This window comes from Strix aluco, chromosome 10, assembly GCF_031877795.1.
Source record: "Strix aluco isolate bStrAlu1 chromosome 10, bStrAlu1.hap1, whole genome shotgun sequence".
Taxonomy (NCBI): Eukaryota; Metazoa; Chordata; class Aves; order Strigiformes; family Strigidae; genus Strix; species Strix aluco.
The window spans coordinates 12,752,635-12,778,157 of NC_133940.1; the positions used below are offsets into that span (position 1 = coordinate 12,752,635).

The 25,523-nt window shown below is 40.2% G+C and overlaps 1 protein-coding gene across 1 annotated transcript; it reads left to right on the top strand.

The window, feature by feature from the left end:
* Positions 1-331: 331 nt before the first annotated feature.
* Positions 332-25,084, top strand: VSIG1 (V-set and immunoglobulin domain containing 1). Its single transcript, XM_074835292.1, has 8 exons — positions 332-419; positions 3,731-3,891; positions 10,333-10,440; positions 16,819-17,017; positions 18,596-18,751; positions 19,417-19,536; positions 20,565-20,691; positions 22,117-25,084. Exons 1-8 carry the CDS (start codon positions 383-385, stop codon positions 22,298-22,300), a joined length of 1,092 nt encoding a protein of 363 aa, XP_074691393.1. The 5' UTR covers positions 332-382; the 3' UTR covers positions 22,301-25,084.
* The last annotated feature ends 439 nt before the right edge of the window (positions 25,085-25,523 follow it).

The following is a 25,523-nucleotide window of genomic DNA, read 5'->3' on the forward strand; positions in this document are numbered from 1 at the left end:
CACCGGTAATCAGATTGACTGTTAAATAGCTCCACAAATACTTTTCTTCTACTCAGTGGAAGTGCTTATGTAGGCAAATACTGCTAGGCCCTGGTAAAAGTGGGAGAATCTGGGCTCCTCTGATTCAAAGGTTTATTATTAACAAAACCCTCAGTTGCCTAAACCCCACAAAATGGTTTCAACTGAACAGTCACACCACTAGTCAGAGAAAGGCACACACGTGATAAAGGAGGAGAATGAAAAAGCTTATTGACGTGTTGATACACAGCCGATAAGGAAAACAAAACCCACTTAAAAAAAAAATAACAGTTGAGTTTTAGTTGAAGTCAGAAGCAGCATCTGGTCTCTTTTCTCTCCCAACGTCAAGAAGACGTTTGCAGTGATGCTGAAGATATTTCCAATTCTAGCCATCCTTACAGGTAAGAATAACAAACTGATTGAAATAGAACTGGAATTAAGGAACTTGTTGAAATAAGAGAGCAGGTGAACCCAACTGGCAAATTAGGAGAACATTCAAGATCTATTTTAGGATGGAATGAAAATCATGGCTATAATGTTATGCCATTTTGTGGAAATCAGCAAGCTGACCAATGACTGGTAAGAGTTTTTTGCTCAGCAACAGAATTTTAACTTTGGTAAATTAATGCTTTGCTCTAAAGCCAGGAAAAGGCAAAGAGCTCTCACATAGAGCGTTAGAGTCTTTCAGGCATTTCAAGGTTAGTTTTTCTCACATTCAGTTTTTGTCTCCCCATGATAATAGTCCTGGGAAATGCTGCCTCAGTCCTATCCTCACAAAAAAATTTTGGGGGACGCTTAAATTTAAGCATGCAAATAATCCTCTGGATTTCCCTGAAGCTAAGTGAGGGCGCAATACTTTGTGGAATCTAGGAATTATATGGTATATTAAAGAGTATCTATTATTCATGTTTCAAGGACATTGCATTGTGCTAAGCTTTATTTTTAATATATACAGAAGCAGACATTTTAAGTCTAATGCTCCACGGAGACGAACAGCCTCTGTATCCACTAAAGAAAATGGAAGTTAGTTTTCACATTTTCTTTTCAAGGTGGAATTATCTGGTTTGGATGCCAGATAAATATTTTAAATAGTTGCTCCTGGTGTTTCAATGTTATCTCTCACACACGCACATAAACCCCACAGATTTTTGCCTTAGAAATTAAAAGTAATTCAGTGTTAGTACCAATACTTTTCAAAACAATGTCCTCTAATTTTAAAGTTCTGGATTTAAGACTAGCAGTGTGTCCATACCGATGGGTGCCACTGACTAGGGGGTTTCTGTAGTGGCTAGGAAAAGATTAACAGACTTGGATTTACTTCATGAGCATTAAAAACTGCATGGGACTTCAGTGAAAGTGGGCAATTCCCAATTAACTGCAATGACTTTGTAGCAAGGAAGCGGTCTTAGCATAATATTGATGAGTAAAAGACATGGATTAACTACTTTTAACAAGTTATGGTCCTGTTCACGCTAGCTTTTTTCACTGAATTACTTCTTACCCATGCACTTTTTTTCATTGAAACCAAAAGGCCTATATATATGAAATGGGATTATGAGTTTGAAACCATAAACAGTGAGTTAAGTGCAAAGCAAAAGTCTCATTAACTTCTGTGATGAGGGAACAGGCTCTGTGGGTCCAGTTCACTCCATTTTCAGCCAGAAACTTCATCTTACAATTAGTGATAGCCTCGCCGGACAATGGAAGTTTGATGGGTTTTGGCTTTTTATTTTACTAGAGTGAAGCCTATTTCAACTAACGTATTTCTTCAAAATATACAACTTCATGGAAACTAGAATGCTTTGCGGAGTCGTTTATGCTAAAATTAATTTCTTCTGGAAAAGCTTGTAACAGCCAGGCTCTGTGGCACTCCCGACTCCAAAACCAGAGATTGATAAAGGAAATATGTGAAGCAGATGACTGGAAAATTGATGTTTTCTGTAGAATGACATTGTGTTGAAAGACTGTTGTTTTAATCCTGCAAAGAGTGGAAAATAAATACATGTAAACCTGGAAGTATTATTGTGGCAAGAAACTATCATCCTCTGGCCAACTCTAATTCTTAAAGCCAAGAACAGTGAACTAAGATAGCTAAAATAATATTACACGGCTTTTATATATTAGATCTCAGTAAGGATTAAGCTACTGTGAACTCATAGGACAAGCAGGACTTGCAGCCAGCATGGGGATCCCCTCTTTCCCCAAGGCACGTTTGACACATTTAGGTCAGTCTCCAGCCATTCCCATGAGACTGTCTTCCCATATAATTTAACTCTTGCTGCAGTTTAAACCCACTAGGTCTCATCCTAGCCACCACCAACACATAAAGTAGATTATTCCCTTCTTCCTTGCAGTGAGCTTTTACTATTGAAGCCATCAAACAAGGAAAACAGACCCCGAAGAGGTTCAGATAGGTTTGCATATTGTAGCAACTGATAAGCCTGCAATATTTACATGGTTAAAAATGTCAAAATAGATTATATTTCTTTCTTAAACAATGTTTTCTCTCATAGGCCTGATAATTTGAGCAAAATACTCTTTTGGTATTAGTGGAGGTTCTGCTTAAACTCTCAAAAGCAGCACCTGAACATGAGATGCACAGATATTTCATTAAGAAGAATATTTTGTATGTTTTGCCTCTATCATGCACACGTTCAGTAAGCCCACATGAAAATGATTGTTAGTAAAACATGAAGCTATCACCTTGCTTGTTTTGCATAGAAAGCTCTCAAAGACTTATGTTTTCCGTCACACTCAAAAGAAGTATATTCTCTTTCAGAATCTTTAGACAGTAGCTTTAAAACTGGACTCAGTGATCTAGCGAAACCCTGAAATTCAGACGTATTTTTGTGACAGCTTTATTGCCGTATGTCTCCATTGCTAGTAACTTATATGGAGGACAGAAACAGATAAATACTGTAAGATGGTGCTTGATTCTTTTCATCAATATGGCTGTGTAGCCAAGACTGATCAGAACATTATGGGAAAGGGTTCACAAGTTATGTTTTCTCCCTTCCTGCTTTTTTGCACAACAGAAAAGGTTGATCAAGTTATCACAGAATTTCTCACAACCCACATAATAAAAGCAGTTCCAAAAAGCTTCGTTTGACGTTTCCAATGTAAAAGCATTGGAAAAGAACAGCTTCTGCATGTAAGCGCTGAGAAACCTAAACAAAAGCAAAGTAATTAGGAAAGAAAAGCAGAGGAAAGCTGCTGGGCTCCAGCCTGGGGGAACCCAACAGTGCCACTGAGTCCGAGTCAGAACATAAAAACGTGAGACAACACTGTAGGAGATGGTGTTCCACTGTAAAGGAGATCAGACATCTAATGGAATAACTGCAAAAGAAAGTAAAAGAGGTCTAGAGACAGCTGTGAATGAGAATGTAAGGTGCAGGGGAGCACTGAGAGTGCAGAAGAAAGGTTCTTAGTGAGAAGATAAGTCTCTGCAAGTGAGAACAAGTACGTTTTTAGGAACTCTGATTTTTCAGAATATTGTTTGTTTTAAGGGCACAGGTATTCTGGGGGATTTATTCACTTGTTAGCTTTTACCCACTCCCAGCTTGTTATCACTAAAAGCCCAAGAGAAACTGTATGGAAAAGGAGAACGACTAGACCTATGGGTTTAATGGATAACGCAGAGAGCAAGGCACTCCCGTACGGCTCCCAGGGTCGGCCCTGGCTGATTTCTCCTCACCACACTTGCTGCCCACAGGCCATGTCGGCGGTGTTGTGGTGACCGTCCCCGAGAAGACAGTGAATGTTACTACAGGTGGAAATGCAACCCTCCTCTGTACATACACGAGTCCTGGACTGCTGGGAAATTTCTTTATTCAGTGGAGCTTTTACAGTGCCAGAGAGAGACAACTGCTTACCGTAAGATATTTATTTATTATTAATACGAAGTTATATCTAAGATATCCTTAAGTCCTCAAAGAATCTTGCTATGTTTCATGGTGTTCTCCTCACTACAGACCAGGGAGGCAGGTAATGTTGGTGTTCCCACCCTAAAGACAAGGGACTGAGATGCAATGAATTTTAGGAGCAGATGCACAAGGTTATCTAGGCTCCTAGTTCCTGCTGGCATGCCTGAACTCCTTTAGAAACTTATGAGAAGGTACAAAAGGGATTCAGATGCTCATACAGCTTGCTCCAAGTCACACAGGAAGTGTGAAGCAGAGCAAAGACCAGGTGTCCAAAAATCACACAAGCGCTCCAGCCTCTGGATCAGTTCCCTTTTCTCTTGTCTGGCAGATATTTCCTGCCATTGTGAAGGCTGCTTTCCTGGTGAGACGCCCTTGCCTATGACAATGTGTCCCCCATTTAAGGGTCAAGAGAGAGCTCCTTGACTCAGCCACTAGCGCTGCTGTGAGGTGGCTCAGTAAGAGGAGCGGTGCGCAACAATAGGCTATCGGTGCAAAGCGAGCTGTGGGTATTTTGGCAGGACTCTAGAAATTTGTCATAGCAGGAAATCTGCCACAGCAAACTTGTGTTGGTATTTCACAGCATCCCACGGGTGTCATTGTGGTAGTAGAACAATTACAGATCAAAGGCAAATGTTCCCTGCCCTTCCTGAGACCCCGAGAGGCAGCAGAGCCAAAGAGTCTCTCCCCCCAGGGTATAACGAGACCACGCAGTAGGCTGGAGCATCAGCACAGAGGCAGCATCGGGCCTGTGAAGGACACGAAGTACTAGACAGCTGCATGCTGGAACCACTGCCCGAGCCTCTCGGGCTGTAAAGACCTTGCAGAGCAGCCTGGTCTGCCTGGAGGGAGTCAGGGATGGGATGTGTAACTTCCTATATGTACTCACACTACTGCCCAGACTTCAAGAGCTATCATTTAATCTTATTTTTTGATGGGGAAATGAATCCATGAATCTCACTCTGAGCATAACATGCACGGTGTGAGTTCCAATCAGCTCAGTTCTGACGGGTGCTGAGCAATCAGCAACACCTTCTTTTATAAGAAGAAATGCTGCTTAGAAGTGCTACTGCATCCCTGAAGATGACTGGGTTTTTTTTCCATGCCCTGGTGTCAGGTTTGTGCCTGTTAGACAATCAGCCCCTTTTGTCTCCCGTTCTTTTCATCCTGTTGCTAACATTTTTCTTCTAAAAGTTCAATCCTCCCGCCCAGTGTTAGACCTGAGAGTTGATGTAAAGAGATTTGACTTAGAAGAGTGTCACAGTCCACACTGATGATATTCTTGTCATGTTCACCAATTTCCTAACAATATTATGTTAGGAGGTTTGCCATCGCTGATAGAGTTATATTTGGTTTATCAATTATAGCAGAATTAGACTGTCTGTAATTTGCAGAATGTACAGTATGTAACATATTTGGCATTGAAGGGCCATAGCCAGTATATAAGAAATAGCAGTTTAATATAAGACAGAACTGCTCACCCTCCTGCCGTGTTTATCTTGGCCACAGATAAAGACTGTATCAGTGCTAAGTACAAACACTGGGCCCATCCCAGATTCTGACTGGAGCTGAATGCCAGAGCGACACCTTGCCTGACTAATTGTATGAATAGCTGTTACTCATAATTTGTTTTTTTCAAGTCAAAACTGTTTTATTAAATGAAGAATTATTCATGAAAGGGTGTAGCTGCAGGTTTCCTAAGTAAGTTCTATATAGTACAATATATTACAATTTTGATCCAGTATGTTACATAATAAATTTTAATAACTTGTTCAGGTGGCAAGTACATCACTGAGACAGGATCAAGCCCATCTTCTCCAGATTTGGTTAGAGTCTTTCTGTTCTACTTGCATCAAATGTTCCATATTGCAAGACAATAAATGCAATATATTTTCTGGTCACAACCAAGAGAAATAAGCAGATTGTAGCTGCAAGTATGTTAGAGGGAGAATCAGACAGTTTCAAGAGATCCAGGAGGGAAAAACCATTTGTAAACTGTGACCAGGGATGAGAAAATACCCCCTGAGGATTATAATCATAAAATACTGTGGGTGGTTCAGAACATGCTCAAGAAGAACTAACTGATGTGAGGCTACCAAATGTCAGGGAAACCTTATGGATCAATCCCTTTCGCATTCACTCCTGGCTTCTGCAGCTCCCACTGCAGGCAATGGGAAAGCTGTGCCTATAAAGACTGTCAGAAACACTACTGGGAAAAATTGCATCTGGTTTTCTCCCACTCTGAAACTAATTTCACGGTAAATTCACTCTCACACCACAACACACATGCATTTGTAATGGATGATTTGCATTTTCATTAAATAAAGTCAGTTCAATCTGAAAAGGCCATGGTTTAGTTACTAATCCCGTTCTCCTTGAACACCGAGGTAGAATTTCCTTTCGCTGCAGCGCCAGTTATCCTTGGCTCGCACGCTCAGGGAGGCTCGGAGGACACCTCCACTCCTCTGAGCCTGCTTGTGTGCCTGGTGGGTGCATGTGTGTGACAACCTGCAGGACTGGGGCACTACTCTTTTTAAAATGCTTTTAGCAACCCATTCAGTCCTGTATTACTTGACCCTGTATCCTTTACCACAACATGGCAATTCCTTACCATGTTGAACCTTTTCACAATAAAATTAATCGTGTTAATGCAAACACTGGGAAGAAAGGACTGTGACTGCTAGTGGAAAATACGGTTTAAGAAATTACACAACACAGCTGAACATGAAATTGGATTTTCAACCTCTCTCTGAACCCACAGCAATATGAGGTTGCTATTTCTGCTTCAGGCTGGTGACTTTTCTGAGTTTCAGAAATGACTGAGTGACTGAAAGCATGCATGCTTTTCTCCTACAAGTTTAAACAAAAAATAATCTCTCTTTCTACAAACCTGGCTTTGCCCTGGTTGCTTGGCACGTAACTGAAGTTAAGTTTCACATTTTGTTCCAAGTAGGAAATATATGCATGGTAATGGAGGACATTGCCAGCTTTGGCTTTCATTGTTTAGATTAAAGAATACTAAAATGCAAGTCAAAAATATATTTAATATGCTGGTAAGATGACAAAACCAACTGAATTGAACAGACTGGCACCCTACCTTACTGAATACCAGAACAGTAGCTTGCATTTTAAGTGAGATAAAATTATTTAATTTTATGAGATATTTAGATTTTTCTAAAATATCAGTAATAAACTAACAAACACTTTTTTATAAGTAGCATATACTTTCCCCGAAAAAGGTTGTTGAAAATTCTGACTCCATTCAAAATTTGCCTTTTTTTTTCAGCAACTAAATGGATAACATTTTCAAATTCCATTCTTTAAAGTTGAAAATTTCTGCCAAATATTTTGAAGACAGGAGACTTACATTTTGTCAAAAAAAATTGCAGAAAATACATCTTCTTATCCCACCTGCTACAATTTTAAGTACTCTTGGCATCATAGTAAGCTGTTTTGATGACCCTGTTACTCACATGGCTGGTATATTCGCAATAATAAGGTTAAGTGGGGGGGGATGTTCTCCATAAAAACTGTGGGGGGAAAAAATCTTGATTCTAATAAATAGTGTTTATTTACATAATAGAGAATATGTCCCTTTCTCTCTATACTGGCAGCAAATAATAGCACAAACTGTAGAACATTAGAATTAATTAAGGCAAATTTATGTCATTAAGATGCTTTTGGCTTGAAGCATTAATGAATGTGAGCTTTCAATTACTAGATTTTAGGACATAATATATAATAAGCACAGAGGCCATAGGTACTCTTTTTAATAAGAATGTCAGTATTTTACCCTGTCACTTAGGTTACAGATTTTGCAGCATTTTGAGATACATAAGCTCAGGTACAGTCCTGTCTGTAGTGAAATCAGTAAGATCAGGATCAGGATTTGTGCCAGTGCTAATTTATTGCCCCAAAGTATTCAGCATCAGATTTTACCCTACCTCAGGGTGAGGCAGTGTTCACTACTTTGCAGACCTGATGCAGAACTGCCTCCCAGCACTGGCTTTGTGAAGCCGGCTGGTGTCTTTTGCTGTTTTTTCTAGTGTTTTCATATCCTGTTCCGCATTGCCCACCTTACACGATGCTGGCGCAGGTGCTCGACAGTTAAAAGTCATGGCAGTTACACCAGAGAGGATGAAATACCACAAACAGGCTGTTCACAGACAGTATGATGAAAAGGGAGGCAGCAAAGAGCAGAATGGCAGGTGTTCGCAGTGGTGCTTTGAAGACAGTGCTGCTATATATAGTGTGCGAATATAGATCTTTTTACTAATTGGAGCCTAACTCTGCTTTTTTCCTGAGAAGCTTCTCCAATGGAAATAATTCCCCTCATTTGAACTAAATAACGTAAATATCAACTCATGGAAAATAGGATGCCATATGTATTTTTAACTTTTTCTTCTTGCTATTTACCCCTTAACAACATGTCTTTTTAATGATAGATTTAATTTTTAAGTAATAACTCAGAGCCAAGGATCTTGAGAACTTTCCAATACGGAATTATCTCTATTTTAAATATGGACAAACTGAAGCAAACACTACTTATTCAGCTCACCCAGGGTAACAGAGTCCATCACAGCCTGGCCTGATTCATAAGGTAAAGTCTCAACTCCTGCTAAGATCTGTGCTTCATTTCATGCTCTGAGTCACTCAGCTGGCCTCGGTGTAAAGCACCTAAATAAATGTTTGAAAAATTGAAGTCTGCTGTTGACTCTGCACAGGCGAGGCTACAGCCTTGCAAAGCTAAATACAACTCCTGAACCTAACCAGGGCCACACCTTGAGCCTCCAGCCCAGGCCACCCACAGTTAAAGCAAGTGAAATTATCAGAGACACTGCGTGGCTACCTAAGATATTGCCAGGGCAGAATACTTGACTGAACTTTTAAATGCACTAGATGAGTAAAGGTCATGAATGACTGTTACTTGTAAGAGAAACTGAATTATTGATAAACTTCTCATGAAGATGTTCTCTAAAAAAAGCAAGCTTTAAATATTCGCAGACAGTGACACTGACACTGCTGTGGTAAACCTACTGATGGGCAACTGAGAGGGAAAGAGTGTTAGCAGCATGTAACAGCAAGAATACCTTCCATTTATTTTATATATTGGCTTTCACCCAGCCAGAGCCCTGTATTTTTCTCATATCTGTACTACTGAGAAAGTATCACTTAGTGGATAGGGGCAAGGAGGGTTTCACTTAACTGCAAACCATACTGAAGAGGAAGATGGCACTGCTCCCTTACGAGAAGTCTAGTCATGTCCTTATACCCAGCCTTGCAGGCCTGAGAAGCCACTTTGCAAAATCTTCACAGGAGAGAGCAGGCTTGTGTCATGTTGTTCAGGAACAGGGGACAGGGTGGCAGAGCCCAAGGAAAGCAAGAGATGCAAGAAGAGCGATCTGAGCTCAACTGTGTCTGCTCCTTTCACCCTGAAACCCTGAATTCAGATTCCCAGCAGTCCCAAGGCCAGCACAACTCTGGTGCCCAGCACAAAGCAAGGCACAGGCATGGGCACTGGGCTACCATGTGAGACCCAGGGGCCAGCCTGTGTGGGGTTCCCATAAAAACCATTGAAAGCACAAATTCCTCCCCATGTAGTATGAGTAGTTCCTGAGACTCCATCACACACTTCCAGCCACAGACAAGTGATACCATGTGCTGCAGAGGCTGTCAGTGCTGCAAGGGACACTGGCCTGTGAGCAGAGCTGTCCATTCCAGCCCACGAGCGAAGATGAGCCTGTGCAAAGCACCTCCTGAAGCAGTACAGGAAAACTTCCTGGAAAGGGCCTCTCTGATACATGAGTATTTCTTTTTGCCCGGGGGTGATTTTTTAAAATTGTGTCTTATCTAGCGCTTAGATGACTGAGCAGGCACTTAAAAGGAATAGCTTCATGGAAAGCGGAGGCAACACCTCCAATGCAGAGGAACAGAGACCCTGTTGTCATGTCACTGGGGTCTGAGTGACTCCCTGGATGTCACTGGGATTGCTGTGGACTGCCTGTGGTAATCTCTGGCACTGGGGTGACAGTCTGCAGAGAGAAGATAAAATAAACTGACACACCGAAGCAAACAATAGTGAGAACACACAGGAAAGTAGGGACAAGTAGAAAATGATCAAGTTGTAACTGGTGTGTTTGGAGCAAACATTAGACTTCAATTTTAGTTTGCCTTATTTTAGGTAAAACTTAGAAATAAGATTGTACTGCATCTCATTGTTGACAAAGGCTTGAGGCTGCTTCTGCAAAATCCGCTGAACACAAGGCACCCTGCCCTTGTGAACAGCACTGGCAGTACTGATGGGGAGCTGTGTGGAGAAGAGGCTCTTTGATTTTGGGGGAACATTTAAAGTCTCATTTAACTCTCAGATCAGCACATTTTTACCCAAATACAGCATTCCCCGTGTCACGGTATTCTGAGTATGGATGAAAAGTCAGTCAGTCATTGTCAAAAGATGGTGTATGTGACAGATGCGCGGGGAAGATGTAGCTGGAGACACAAGGTAAGAAAAAAATCCCCACAATCTTAAGGGAAAAAAAGAGCTAAATAGCTTCTACTAGATTGATGTTACTGTGAGACCTGTAATCATATTCTGGATGAAAATCTTAAAACCAGCACGTGGCTGAGATAAGCTGAATCAGATGCACCATTCAGAATTTTTAACTCACCCTGTTTTTTATTGCATTTTCCTCTATCAAAATTATTTTGGATGTAGCTGTTGTTTTTTTCCCACAGCTGTTCTAGGTGGCTGAACTAGCACCTTCAGGAATATTTCACCCAAAGGGTATCTGAAGGGCACGTCCACATACCAGGAGCATCTGGGGCTGAATGTGAGCAAGTCTGGATAGCCCAAATTTGGGGCTACATACTTACATAGCAAAAAAAAAAATCTTCCTGGATCTCCTTTCTAGAATGTAACAACATTTTGAGATGTGATGGATACAGAGGGCCACTAAACTGCCTGCTGAACTGACTTCCTCTCAGCTGTCAGCTCAACATCCCAGCCATAATCTATTCCAAACTCTGACTACAGTGGGATTCCTTTCTCACCTTGAAGTACAGGGTACAACCCCATGTAAACTGAGGTCTAATAATAACTGCTGAAGAGCAGTTACACCAAATGCACTGAGAAAACATGTTTGTGCTTGATGCACTGTAGGAATTATTCACTAATAGTTCAGCCACAAGAATGATACTGTGAGAACATGAAAGAGCTGCTCCTCAAAAGTATTTTGCACCAGTTAAAGCTGCTGAATGATTAATCCTCTAAAGGCTTCTGACTCCATTCCTTTCTTCTTCTACCAATGTGCAATTGTGACAAGACTTCTAGTCATTATTAACATTCTCAATTACTCATGCAAAAATCCCACTAATGCAGGACATAATATCCCTACTACAGCCTGGCAGATCAGAGTTTTGACAAAAATGTGTGAAAAGAAGCTGTGAATGAAAAAAGGCATTTGGGGCCAGACTCAGTCACATGACACACGTCAAAGAAACCAAAGCACATGTGAGCATTTGCTTTCTTATCTCACCCAGTTCAGAATTTGAGCCTTGGGCTTTAATTAACACTTACAGTGTGCAGCATTTGTTCTCTAATTAGATGGTAAGATGCTTAAGGGAGTGATGAACATTTTTTTCCTTTGTTGTTATTTTATAAATTCTGTCTGTACTTGGAATTCAAAAAGAGATCATGATCTCAAACCAGTGAAGTTGTTAATATCCTCCTTCGTATTTATGGGTGAGAAAGAGACTTTAATCGTTCTTTTTCTAGTAGCTTGAGAAAATGTCAAACAGAAAATGATAAAACAACCCAATGACAAGGTCCTCTGAACGCCTGAGCTTTACAGCTCTCCAGACAGACTGTGAATCAGATGCTGAGTACATCAGCCTAGAGAAACGTCATCGAACAGGATGCTAGAGCTTTGCATCTGCTGGTGGGGGAAAGTGAGAAGGGGCTGGGGGAGGGAAGACAGGTACTGGAAAGGAAGTCATATCCTGAAACTGCCCCCCAGTCAGGAAATTAAGACTACTGTGGAGATTAAGAGAGACATTTTGTAACACATCTTCAAGTACATCTTATCGTACAGTTTTGATATCGAGATGTACCAGGCATGTACAGCAATGTGATGCAATGACACAAGGAGATGGAGGGTGGGAGGAATATTGACCTGGAAATTATGAATTAGTCCATCCAAAGACATTTGAAAGACATTTGCATCTGTCCTGCCCCAAGAAGAAAGAAAGCAGATGGAGGCATGTTTCTTCTAATTTACTGCCTGCTTTTTCACACACAACCTCCACCCCTAAGGAAGATCTTTCTATATAAGATGTATAAAGGAAACCTGTAGGTGGGTTCCTCACTCTCTGCCAAACACCTGGCAGCCTTTGAAAATCCTCAGCTCAGCATCAGCTTTGCCAAGTGCTTCCTCGGCAGGCAAATACTTTCCTCACCATCACACTAGAAGAGGAGCAGGCTTCCCAGAAGTCAGGCCAGAGGAAAAGAAAAGGACATGTGATTTCATGTACCAGATCCTTCAGAATTGGGCACAACATCTGGAGTGCATTGAGATTACCAAGATTTTCTTCCAAACAAGTATGATCATTCCCAATTCCCTGTGCTGTTTGTAAGCCAGCTCCCCCAAACAGGTACATGGATAATTGACTCAACTGCCTTGGAAGTCTATGAGCCCAAACCCTTTTCTTGGTTGCAGCAGAAACTGTGACTGTGGAAATGCAGAGTAACTATACCAGTGCCTCAGAAAGCCGAGAAGGATGGCTGCTGACATTAGCAGCTTTAGGCACTGTCTGGCCCACAAGTTGAATAACCAACTAAACTGAAATCCTTTCTAAGGTTAGGGAAACATTTTCTGGGCAACTTAGCTGTTTTGCAGAAACTGGTGTTTCGTATTGTGGAGTTATTAGGGACAGCATTTTTCGGAGTGATAATCTCTGCTCTTTTTTCCATCAGTTGTTTGATTAGTCATCCCAGGCAGCTGCTCCCATGAAATGTGAAAAGGCACCATTATATAAAAACTTGCATGAGCAGACTAGCTGGTAAGGAGAAGCAGCAACCATTACTGCATCTTCATTACTGTTTTAACACTGGTAAATCATCGACTTCACTAGAGCTGCTCATGGTTTGCTTGAGGACATGAAAAGCTTATTTTTTCAAGAGAAGCACAGCAGATTTCTTTCATATTTTTTTACATTCAAGATGTTGCACTTTAAATATATTTATCACATCAAATTAAAAAGGCTTCCAGGAAAAGTCTACCATTGACTAAATGTACAATTTTCTCATACAGACATTTTAGGGACATTTCAGGTAAAATGAAATGTCAACGAGATGTGTGTCTGTAGGAGGGAACATTAGCTGTCAGTTGCACAAAAATAAAAGTCTTCTATATCTTGAACAGAAAACAAGTTTTTTACTTTTGAAATGGAACAGACATTTTTGCAAAGATTTTCATTTCAGCTTTTTGAAAGGCACAAACACGAGTTTTGCAAGGACAGCATAAAAACACTTTGAACGGGGCTTAAAATATCCATTTTGAGTGTATTGTTTAAAATGGGCTATGAATTCTCATCCAATTAACTGAAACATGTTCCTTTTAAATGAAATTTCCTGTGTACACAATCCAATCATACCTCTGGGAGAAGATATACACTCAGTAATTAATCACAACATTACTCAGCCTTTTTGGTGTTTACCATATTCCTTCAGGCAATAAACTCCAGAGTCGGGAGATAAGCATCATACAGGAGCAGAAAAAAAACAGTGAACAGGCAGGAGCCTGCAGAGGAACCGAATGCATTTCCCTGAGATGTTCCACTGCCTTTATGTTCATAGTTGAAAAAAACAACCCAGAAAGATTCTGTTTAAACACATGAAGAGAAAAAAATATTCTCTGCTGCGTTGATACCTGCCTCAGATTTAACAGTGTACACTAAATATTTTCTACGTGCATTCAGACAGAAAGAGAGAACACAGGGGATTCATTTCTCAATGTATTATAAGGGCTTAGATACAAAATTCACCCTGACTTCAGATCAAATATACTGAGGAGTGCTTGCCGCTCTATAATGTTAACTGGCATCCCCTGACTGCATTTGAGATTTGCTGGAGTGCCAGTCCTATCTCCCAGGAACATGTGCTATAGCTAAGCTAGCATTCAGTGGGCAGCTTCTGCTACCGTTTACTCTCACATAAATCCCGGATCACTCTGAGTGATTGAGTAGAATTTAGCCCCTCTTTTCAGTAATCAGGCCTTTTAGTAGTATTTAATAGGCCTGTCTCTCATCTCATGCTGCTGCATGTCACACATTCATTTAAGTCATGGTACAACTTAATTTCACATTAGTGTGAAGAGCGATGGAAGCTCTTTCCCTACCCCATTCAAACAGATGCAATTGATCAAGAGGAGATGCAAATCCAGCCCATCACTGCTGAGATCTATATAGGAACGTCAGCTTAAGAGGAGCCTGAAGTCAGAAGTTACAGTTCTTGAAACTTCAGACTCTTGCAAGGAACAGTGGATAACACTCTGTTGTTGCTCATACCTGGATAAATGTAGAATGAGACAAGTGTGGCCAGTGTGTTTTTGTAATTACAGGTAGATCAGTTTTTTGATGAGAGATTTGCTTAAACCAGACTCCTTATTTTGAACACTCTCCTTCCTTGGTGAATACAAGGGTGTGCATCTAGACTGGTTTTGCAGCAGAGGTCCATCTCTAGACACTTGCAAAGCATAAAATCAGTTTTAAAACAGATGGCATTGCATGCAAACAAGGGAAAGTGGAGAGTATCCAGCTGTTCAGCAGACTTTCTAACCTAGTCTGTCGCTGTGCGAACACTGCACCTCTTGTGCTTCCTCACTGCAACACCAGTTTTCTACATGTTGGCAATGTAGTGGTGCAGCTTTGGAGTTCAGAGCCCTGCATCAATTGTACCTGGTGTTTGCAATCCTGGGGCAAGGGAAGATAAAGACTGCCTGGAAGGCAGGCAAAATTGCACTAAAGATGGGGCCAAGCTGCAGTACCGGACATCCTGGTGCTCTGCAGTCTGGGTTCTGACCTTCACTTCAAAGCCTTATCATTGCATAAAGCAGCTGTGCTCTGGCAGTTTTGGGGTGTAGCTTGCCTTAAGCTAATAAAGGCGTTCAGATAACATTGCTTAAAGACTTCAGTCAACACTGTATCGGGGTGAATAAATAGAATTAAGAATAAATATTCTTAATTTAAAATGCAATCAGTTGATCTGCAAAGGAAAGCAAATTATACTTCTTACCTAGGGATCTGCAGTATCCCTAAAGGCAGGGAATTTTGGCCAAAAGGAAATTCTGATACTAGTCAGGTGTGAATGGCAATTCACAAGAGCCTGTGAAGCTTTTTCCTACACTCATTTTCCAGCTATTCCCATTAAAAACATGCTGTTAGTCCAACTTCAATAAATACATTTACATTGCTGATTCTGGAATACTGTCTGTAGGAATTATGTTAGATCTATTTGGGTCCCAATCTGTAATTCTATATGGTTATCTGTCACCAGTTTAAAAATTGACTGAGTATGCTGGAACAGTTCACTTTGCCTGGACAATGGAGTTTGTGCATGTAGACATGGGAACATACTGCCTATCCCAAATACTATCAGTTTTACACAACACTATCATTAACAACTAAGAAAAATAATTAACGTTCCATAGATTTCCACATTACCTTTGTTCTTTCAGATCTTGGTTTCACAGCAGAGCTAGACTGGGCAGAGCATATGTACTCCTTGAGAACTATTATATTTACCCCAGCCCAGATAAGATACTGCTGTTCCCAAACAGACTCAAGGCCCAAGCCTCAGACTACCAACCAGGCTCCACAATGAACACAATTCTACCTCTCCTTTCCATCAACAGCCAACAGGTTTGGGCTTATAAGCTTATGAGGCCAATTCTACTGCCACAGTGCTGTTAAGTACAATTGATGCTACTGAAGTCAGTGAAATCAGTCACTGTTAAACAGGAAATTTTTATTTGGGAGGAAATGTTGCATTCCTTAGAGACATTTATCCTTACTATATAATTCTGCAAAACTTTTTTACTGCTTAGTAAAAGGGGAACTTGATCCCAAATAGGTGCCCCTCCAAGCACTGAGGCCAACATCTATTCTTGAATTCCACCTATGGTATAAACTCAAAGTTTATGGTCCATGATAGTCCATGACACTGTCTCTGACCCTGATTACACAAATAAGGAGAAGCATGGTTGCTCTAACTGCATGCAAGATGATTCTGCTGGTGTTCTCATACTGCATTTTTATTGCTTCCGTATTTACTGCCAACAGATCAGGCACCTTGTTTGCTTAGACCTGTGTCTTGTAAATTCATTTCAGTTCTCAGTTTGCTAGCATCTGTATTTCAAAAGCTCTGCAGTCATCCACTTTTTGCAATGACAGGTCCATTCTTGTCACCATCTCCTACTGAGCCACGTCTTAATTATATCACAAATTATCAGTGCTTCAATTAGTACCACTATTCATTGTGCATGACTTAGCATTTTTTCACAGAATTGTCATATGATGATCAATGCTCTCACCTTTGTTTTCACAAGTGCATCAGTCTGTGACTGGAGTATCTACAAAGAACTAGCTACTGTCCATTTACATAATTTTAAAATCCCATTTCTGAAAAGCTTGTCTTTTACAAACCACTAGAAATATATACTCAAATGTACCACATTGTCATCTCTGCTTTTTTGGGGGATGGGGAAAGAAAGGGGGTAACTTTGCTTGGCTTAATCAGAAATGAACTATATTCCAATTATGAGTACCAAACAAAGAGGCAGGAAGATCTCTTGTTACTAAACTAACAATTGATTCTTTATCACAGATCTATTATTATACAGGAGGCCAGTCTTACTCCTATGGAGAGTTTAAGAACAGGATAACAGCTGCAACAGGTCCAGGGAATGCATCAATAACAATCTCCAACATGCAGCCCTCAGACACTGGTTCCTACACCTGTGAAGTTTTCAGCCCAGAGGCTGATGTTGGACAGAGCCAAAAATCTGTGATTGTCCGTGTGCTGGGTAAGCGTCTTTCCTCTCTATTGCTGGATTGTTGTTTTCTTCCCTTATTATGAAACACTGAATTCACGGCTCAAAATGCGTAGGACCAGAGGGAAGAACAGAACTGTGACAAACAAGGCCCGTGATGCAGAGAAAGGGGCTCACTGATGCACTGGCGCAGGTTTTTTCCAAGGGCTTTGGAGGCAGGCAGAGCCGGGGGTGCCCTCTAGCTTCCAGACAAAGCAGCCTGATACCGCTCCGCAGTATATCACCCTTGCTTCACCTACAGTAACACCTCATTTTCCCACCAGCGGCCTTCAGATTCACTTTGTGCTCTCAAAAAGCTAATGTAAGCAGGTAAGTGGGTAGCTGGAATTACCCAACTTCCCTACATTTTTCATGTTGGAAAACAAAGTGATACTAACTTTGATTAAAATAAAAAGCCCTTTTAGCTGGGAGTGACTGTTCTCTGAAGCCATTACATCCAGTCCCAGCAAAGACCAAAATTTTACTAATTTTACCGAATGTTGGTCATGGTGACTTGCAGAAATCTAGGGAGGGGCAGCAGGGCAGCCCAAGGGTTCTTGGCTTCACCTTCATCCCCAGAAACTCTAGAAACTTAGTATGTGTTGGATGGAAGTAGTACAAAGTCTATTTTGGATGGAAGAAAGCAATAGCTCAACCACGAACGGGCAGGTCAGAAAGGATGACAAGCAGTGGAATGAACTATTTTACTTCCTAATAAGATAAAAGTTTGTACGAACCCCATCTAAATATTGCTTTTATATTGAGAATTCATACCTGGTCAGAGTGACAAACCAAATTCATATGAGAACATGATTCCAACATCATTTGCCTATCTGCCAGGGATAAGAAAAAGACATATATAAACTCAATCCCTGAAAATGAAAGTACAACCATTAATTCTCATCTAAAATTCCCCAGATAGCAAACCTTGGAGCAGTTGAGTAAGACACAATACTTTTCACATGAAAACCAAGAAAGGTTATTCATTTATGCACACAAAATTAGGCTGTGTTCACTGCTGGTATAGTTCCACCAATGGTACTCTAAAGAACCACAACAGCATGTCTACAGGGAGGAAATGAAAAATAATAGGTGTAAGTGAAGACAGAATCTTCTCCTGTGTGCAAAGTGAGGAAATGCTATCAAAACAGATATATCTTTTAACAGAACTGTAGTTAATTAATTTCCTCCACAACAGAAAAGCTTCTGCTGTGTCCCTAAAGAAAATTATGTTGCTATGTGGCAGAATGGTGTACGATGAATAGTGATTGGCCCATTATAATTAAATTAAATTATAGTCTTCATCTCAACACCTCCATAGTAATGTTTAGTATGCAAATGGAAGAAAAGATAATAAAAATGTATCCTATGCCATGTACATTTATTTAACTCAGATCTTTTTGGGAAAGCCTTTGGTCAGATCCATAAACAAGACTCTGCTCTCAGATGGAAATCTGCAGATGGGGCTCAATTCTTTACTTATAGCAGCGCCGTACCAGAACTGGAGGTGGACGCTTGCAGCCCTGGGTATATACTGACGATGTGTCTGTTTTCCTCATTGTTATTTTACAGTCAAACCATCAAAACCCTTCTGCAAAATAGAAGGAACGCCTGAAAAAGGCCATCTAATCTACCTCTTATGTAAATGTGAAGAAGGATTGCCTCGCCCTACCTACCACTGGTACAAAGTAGATGAGAATACCCTCAAGCCTGTGACTGAACAACTTGGTACGTAACTACAGGACTACCATACCATGTCCAAGATCTGGAATTCCATAGTACCAGCCATTTCAAACACTGTGTATCACAAAGGGTAGTTAAAACTTATCCTCCTATTCTGACAATGTCACAAAATCATAATTTTACTTATTTGAATCGACTGATAGCGGTCACAAATACAGAACATTTTTTCTATTGGTTTTAATAAAAATTGTGTGGCATGTTGAAGTCTTGTCTATGCCATTACTTTAAATTGTTAAAATGGGAGAAATGCCTTTGCATCTCCCTTCCCTTGGAATTTTGAGTGAACATACTCAGAATAAATTGAGTCAATTTGACATTCAGGTGCTAATACGTCCATCCCAAAAATCTTCAGTACTTGCTACATTTTCATTTGTGAAGTTACACTGACAATAGTATCCATGGGGGTAAAACATCAGACAGACAGACTGATCTGCAGAGTAAGGGCCTACTTCTCATGTTCTAATACTCTCCTGTAGTAATTTTCAAGGAAGGTAAATGTCTTTTTATTTAAAGAACATAAAAAAACCCCAAATGAATAAATAATTTGAGACCTTGTTTCTAACCTCTTAATAGCTATCAGTATTACCAACTAAAGAAAACCATTTGCCTCTACAGTATACAAACTGTAATCTACCTGCTCTCTGTCCCAGATCCAAAAACTGGCATTCTTTACATTGGCAATCTCACCACCTTTGAAACTGGGTATTACCGGTGCATAGCCAGCAATGTCCTGGGGAACAGTACCTGTGAGCTCGACCTAACTGCAAAGCGTAAGTTTAATGCATGAAAGTAATCACATATTTGATGTATGATATGCACAGTTTGCAGGACAATGACAGCTGTAACAACTTTACAGCATAGATTTTTTTGAAATAAGAACAGAATGGGCTTTGAAGAGCTCTGGAGTTTTCATCTAGGCATGCCAGAATTTACACTAGCCTAGACAACTTATTTAACTTCTCTAGCTTCATTTCCCCCTGGGAGCAGGAGCTGAACCTGTCCCTGACTGCAGAGCATTTACTAAGAGCCGACAGACATGGAGTTCAGAGCAATTTCTTCCAGCTAACAGTCCCACTAAGGTCCCTCCACTCCAGAATTTACAACCATCACTGAAATGTGGCAGTACAAGGACTGGGGCACTGTAGATGTGACCACTAGCTAAAAATACTGCAGTCATGGAAAAATACCTTATCCTGACTGCCCTCAAGCAGTGATCAACCTTATCCTGACTGTTCTCAAGCAGTGGTCAACCACATCTGCATGCAGATTTTTCACGTAACCAGTACATTTAAGAAGAGTCAAGCATATGTTGTACAACCAGCCACGAGAGATGCCCCTGAAATGGTCACTCAATTACTCAGTGGTCTATAAAATGAAGAGCTAGAAGCTGTACTGAAGTGGAAATAGAAGTCTTTAGGGACTCACAAATGATCAGAGCATACATTTTACATCTCAGCTGCAAGACAGAGATAAAGACAACCTGAATTTCAGAATTTGTTTGCAAGGACTGAAGAGCAAAGGCTTTCAACTGCTGCCAGTGTTAACAGCCTAATGTCTCCCTTAGCCAGGCATAAACACGGGGTTTGTTGGGGTAGGGAGCTAACAAGGTCACAGACACACAGTTCTCTCTTTCCTAGAGAATCTCTGGTCTCCCTCCTGAAAATAGAGCTGTCAGTGAGTTTTTTAGTTCTTCAAATCCAATACCTTCTTTCTGCTAAAGGCTCCTCCACTAAATTTCTATGGGATTTTGCTACAGTAAAAGTTTTTAAAAAGTCAAGTAATCTTTTTTTCTTTCCAGATTCAGACAGTGGTATTGTTGCTGGAGCATTAATTGGAGCAATTCTGGCAGCTGCCTTAATTTCCATTATTGTCTGGGTCTTAACCAAGAAGGCAAAGAATAAGAAGTCATCAAGTAATGAGATGCAGTAAGAGTTTGTTTGCTTCATTTTAAGACAATTATTTCTGTAAAGCACTGCTGATAATCCAGAACTAAAGTAAAACGTAATTACTTTAAATATTGTTTGAAGGGTAAACAATACAGGTTTTGAGAAAACTTCCAAAGTGAGAATATTTGCTTTTCTGTGACTTTTAAACTGTTGCTCTTGTAACAGAAGTTGTCATTACCCTCTTCCCTATGTTTACAGGCAGATACCATTTAGCAGTATCTAAAATAGTAATGTTTTTTTAAAGAATACAAATGAAAAGTAGCAAGTTGGCAAGTTTTTAATATTTACATTAATGGTGACTGTTAATGACATGTGGAGGAAGTAAAAAAAGGGAATAGCAGCTAAAGGTTGCCTCAGCAAATTTACTGGGATTGTATGTTACTGGATTTAAACACAGGGCTCAGTTCAGTGCTACCTGAAATTACAGGACACATGCTTGGGATACTCTGAGGTACCTCAAATGGCACGAGACACAAGGTTTAGGCAACAGAATGGAGCCCAGAATGTCCATTTTGATCCTGCTCTGGCAATGTCTTTTCCTCTGTGCTTTGGTTGCTCATTTTTCCCTTAAATTGCCAAATCTTCAGAATAGGGACAATCTTATATGCTATACAGACTGTATTTAGCCACATAATGTTAAATGCTAAATGAATACATGCAGTTGAGGGCAGAAAAAAATATTATGTTACCTGGGCACTTCCCTGTAGCCCAGGTCTTAGACTTCCTGAGATGGAATTCTGCTAATGCAGACAGGTGGCGTGTCACTCATGCACCTATTTCTGCTTTGAACTGATGTAGCATTAACAACTAATTTTGTGCTCAGCTCCTAATAAATCTTACTACATGGAATTAGTCCACTAGCATCTGATATTTTTTACATGTGAAAGTGCTTAAATATCGGGAGTTGGTTTCTTACTGTTTTGATAAGATAAATGGAATTCATACCTGTTACTAAAAATACTTTTCTAGATTTCAGCCTTTTCAGCTCTTTTCTGACTGCACTCTATCTTTTATGCACTTGAATGGGACACCAGATCCCCATGGAATTTCTCAGAAAGCTCACACCAAGCAGTGTGTTTTACTACCCCTTCTCAGACAGTTTGCTGGGACTGTTTCCCACTCTGCTTTCCTGGCCTAGCATTTAAACATACTAAAATCCATTTTACTCTAACGGGATCACTTAAATCAGTGGTGCAGATCAGTCTTACTCTTTAACACTCTGTCACTCTTTCTGTCTTCGCAGCAGTGATGTTGTAGCCTTTTCAGGTGCTCTTGGAACAGTCATAATAATATGCGGGTTACTGTTTAGACAACAAAACTGCAAAGACTCATTCTTTTGAAAGACTCTAGTGTAGATGGGATTTCAACATGTGAAATCACAATCCTCACCCTGTCTTCCTGCAGAGAAATGGCCCAGAAACAATCCAATGCAGACTATGTACAGGTACCTAATGAAGAAAACATTCCTGCGACCGCAGTTCCATCAAGCAATGCGGCAAATGAATACCCTAGTGTTGATGAAACAGCAGCCTCTGGAACACCTGAAAATGATGAGAAGCAAGAAGTGGAAAAAGAAGAAATAGCCTAGAGTTTTAATACAGTTTTCCTTGTCAGCTTTGGACCCCTTTTTACAAAAATTGTTGTCATTGAATTAACACAGAAGCATGACTAAATCTTAAATGGCCATTTGTATTGTGAACCACTGGGCTGGAGATTGAAAAGGGTCTGTAACACACGCACCTTACGGACAGCAGAAGATTTGGCCTTTAAAGTTAACCAAATTTCATTTATTATCTAGTTATAATTGTACATAAGTATAAAAAGACTATCATCCACATTTATCCAACCTATTTTGCAAAACTAATTAGGAAATGGGCTGACACATTTGACAAAAGAGCTTTCCAGTCAACTATCGGTTCTGGACCACAGCAGTCTTCTCCAGAAATTGTGTCGGCCAATCTCATGTGCACCAAGCCAATACATTGCAGTGTTCAAAGGATCTGATTTTGCACGTCAGAAGTAAAAAGAAGTTTCATCAATGTCATCAGAGAGCAGAAACAGATTTTAAGACCTGGAGCAATGAAATCTTGTTGTGTCTGAATTCCACTTAAAGCTAAAAAAAAAGATCCTGGAAACTTTTACCCTGTTGCTGCCTGATGTGGAATACATTTTGTTAACAGTGACCTTCTTGGCTTTAAAGTTCCCAAGGCACCAGCATTCCAGAGTTTCAGCATTTCTGGTTTTCAGTTTAATGGAACTAGCATTCAGGTACGCAGTTCAGACATCGATTGATTGGTTTCCAGTCAACAGGAGCTGGAACTCTAAATCCTTTGCAAGGCTTGTTGTAATAGGCACACAGAGTATCCGATTCCTCATGACATGTGGATACATCTGCTTTCAAAACTTAGAAGTGAACACTGCCTACTATACAACTCACTAGCTTAGACTGCTTCCTCTGCCTGAGATGATTTAAATCTACTCCCAGGCAACCACCCTACTCACTAAGCAACAAACTCATGCTACTTTTCTTCTAGTCTCCTTAGCCTGGTGTAACTTTGACTGTTTTCTATAGGTGAAAGCACCATGAGGAAAGGTAAGTAGTGCATGCACACCAATAGCCAACAGCTGAGTAATGAGCACTCTCTCAGAAGGAGAAAAGGGAATTGAACCATATACACTCCGATCACTAGACACCTCTTCTCTCTGGGCCTTGCTTCTAAGGTTAAGCAAACTCAGTTCTTCAAAAGGGCAAAGACACTATTTTCAGAAGAGCTCAAGGACCACAGGGCTCAGGGAAATAGAGACACACAGCCTCAGCAACTCCCTTCTGAACTACATGAGGCAGGCACTCACTGACACAAGGCAACACTGGTTTCAGTCTCGTGCACTGCAGAAAACTCCCATCTGGCTCAGGGATCTTTTTGGCACTTAAGTCTTTTATAGGAGCTAATGTTCATAAATGCTTTGGTGACTTTTCCTAGTCTGTAAACATTAGTTATATGCAACAGTCATCTTTAAGACAGATAAAAAGATACATTTGTGCTGAAATTTTCAGATTCAGTTCCTATAGCTATGTTTTACTAAGAAACCACCAAAAAAAAAAAAAAAAGACAAAAAGATGGCAACATTTAAATAAGATGTAAGGCATGAGATCCTAATTAAGATTCAGTCAGGATCATTAAGCATAACTGTATTCATTGCCCATTCCACCAGTTCTCCGGCTTTCAAATATTTGTCTTTGATACATGTGTCCTAGCATTCAGCCTCACTGCAGAGGAAAAGAGCATTTACAGTGTTCTTACATTGTTTTAGCTAAAAACTGTTGTGCCAGACTGCACAGGTCAAACCCTTACTAATGCCAACACTGCCATATTCTCCCAGTGGATCCTCACACTCCTCTCTCCCTAGAATATCCAGGTAAACGTTAAGTCATGACCTGTGTGGAAGTCTCTTCTTAATCAGGCATCTCTCTTATGGACTCTTGTCACAATTGGCTAACAAAATCCACCAACTCACATCCTCCAATCTAGGTTTAGAAGCTTACTGAAAATTTCTGATATTCACACCCAATGTTTTGTAAGCATGCAGAACTACAACAGTAAGCATGCTCAGTAACAGCAAGAGAAGAGTAAGTACTACCTACTCCTTTTTGGGTGCCATTTCTTACCAAAGGTGTTTCCTAATGAGATAATTCAAATCAATTATTGGTTCAAGGGAGCCCACAACGTGGCTGACAGTAGTATTAATTTTAAATTTCTTCTCTGACATTCCTAGGTATTCTTTTATTCTTGCTGTTCATGGGAAAATACAAACAACTCTCTTTACGGCACTGCTGTAATTGTATTAGTTCTTCTAAAGTCATCTCCTGTATCTATACATCTTAGTAACATTTTTGTTACTACAACAGCTTTCCAACTTCCCCATCTCTGCAACAAGCACTATCGTGATTGAAGAGAGGGCTATATTATGTGGTCATTATCATAATTTTTTTAATCTTTCCTTAATCTCACCTCCACAAATTTTTCTGCATGTATTCCTTGTATAACTTACTACATAGGAGCTTATGCTGAAAGCAATCTGAAGTTGTAATTACCTTCTATAGCTAATACAATCTTCCCAGAACACCACAGGTCTTATGTTTGCTAAAAAAGTAGAAATTGTTCAAGTTATGTTAATGTTTTTATATAAAAAGAAAGAACAATTGAACACAAGTTCTAGACTAATAATTCCTCTCATATGCCTAGCCACCAGTGAGTAATAGATAGTATTAAAAAAACAAAACTAAAAAAAACCAAAACAAAACTAAAAAGCAAAAATAAGAAGTAAACCAGATTGCTGGGGGTGAGGAGGAAGGTAAGGAAAATAACATTTATTTGGAGTTTCTTAACAGATTGAGATATTTTTGTAAGCCTTCTGGCAGATGTTTGTTCTTATTATGGAGTTTCTCTCATGTAAAATAGTTTATTAAAAAGGATGGAGCACTGTTCCTAGCTTTCCACTGATGCTCTTGGCAAAGCACAAGCCAAATTAGGTATTGATCCACAGTGCGTAGCTCAAAAACCCTGCAGAGCTATGCACAATGCAGAAACATTTTTCAGAATCTGCCTCAGATGTTCCGACAGTCTTTGCTGCATGGCCCATTTATCTTCTCCCGAGGGAGCAGGGATCATTAATATGGAAACCAGATATTAAGCCAACATTCAAAACACCATCTCCTAGAGAAATGGATTTACAAAGCTACAGAGCTGTGGCAGGGTTTTTTTGCTATACAAAGATCAAGGATGAACACAGAATTCTAACTTCAGCCTTTC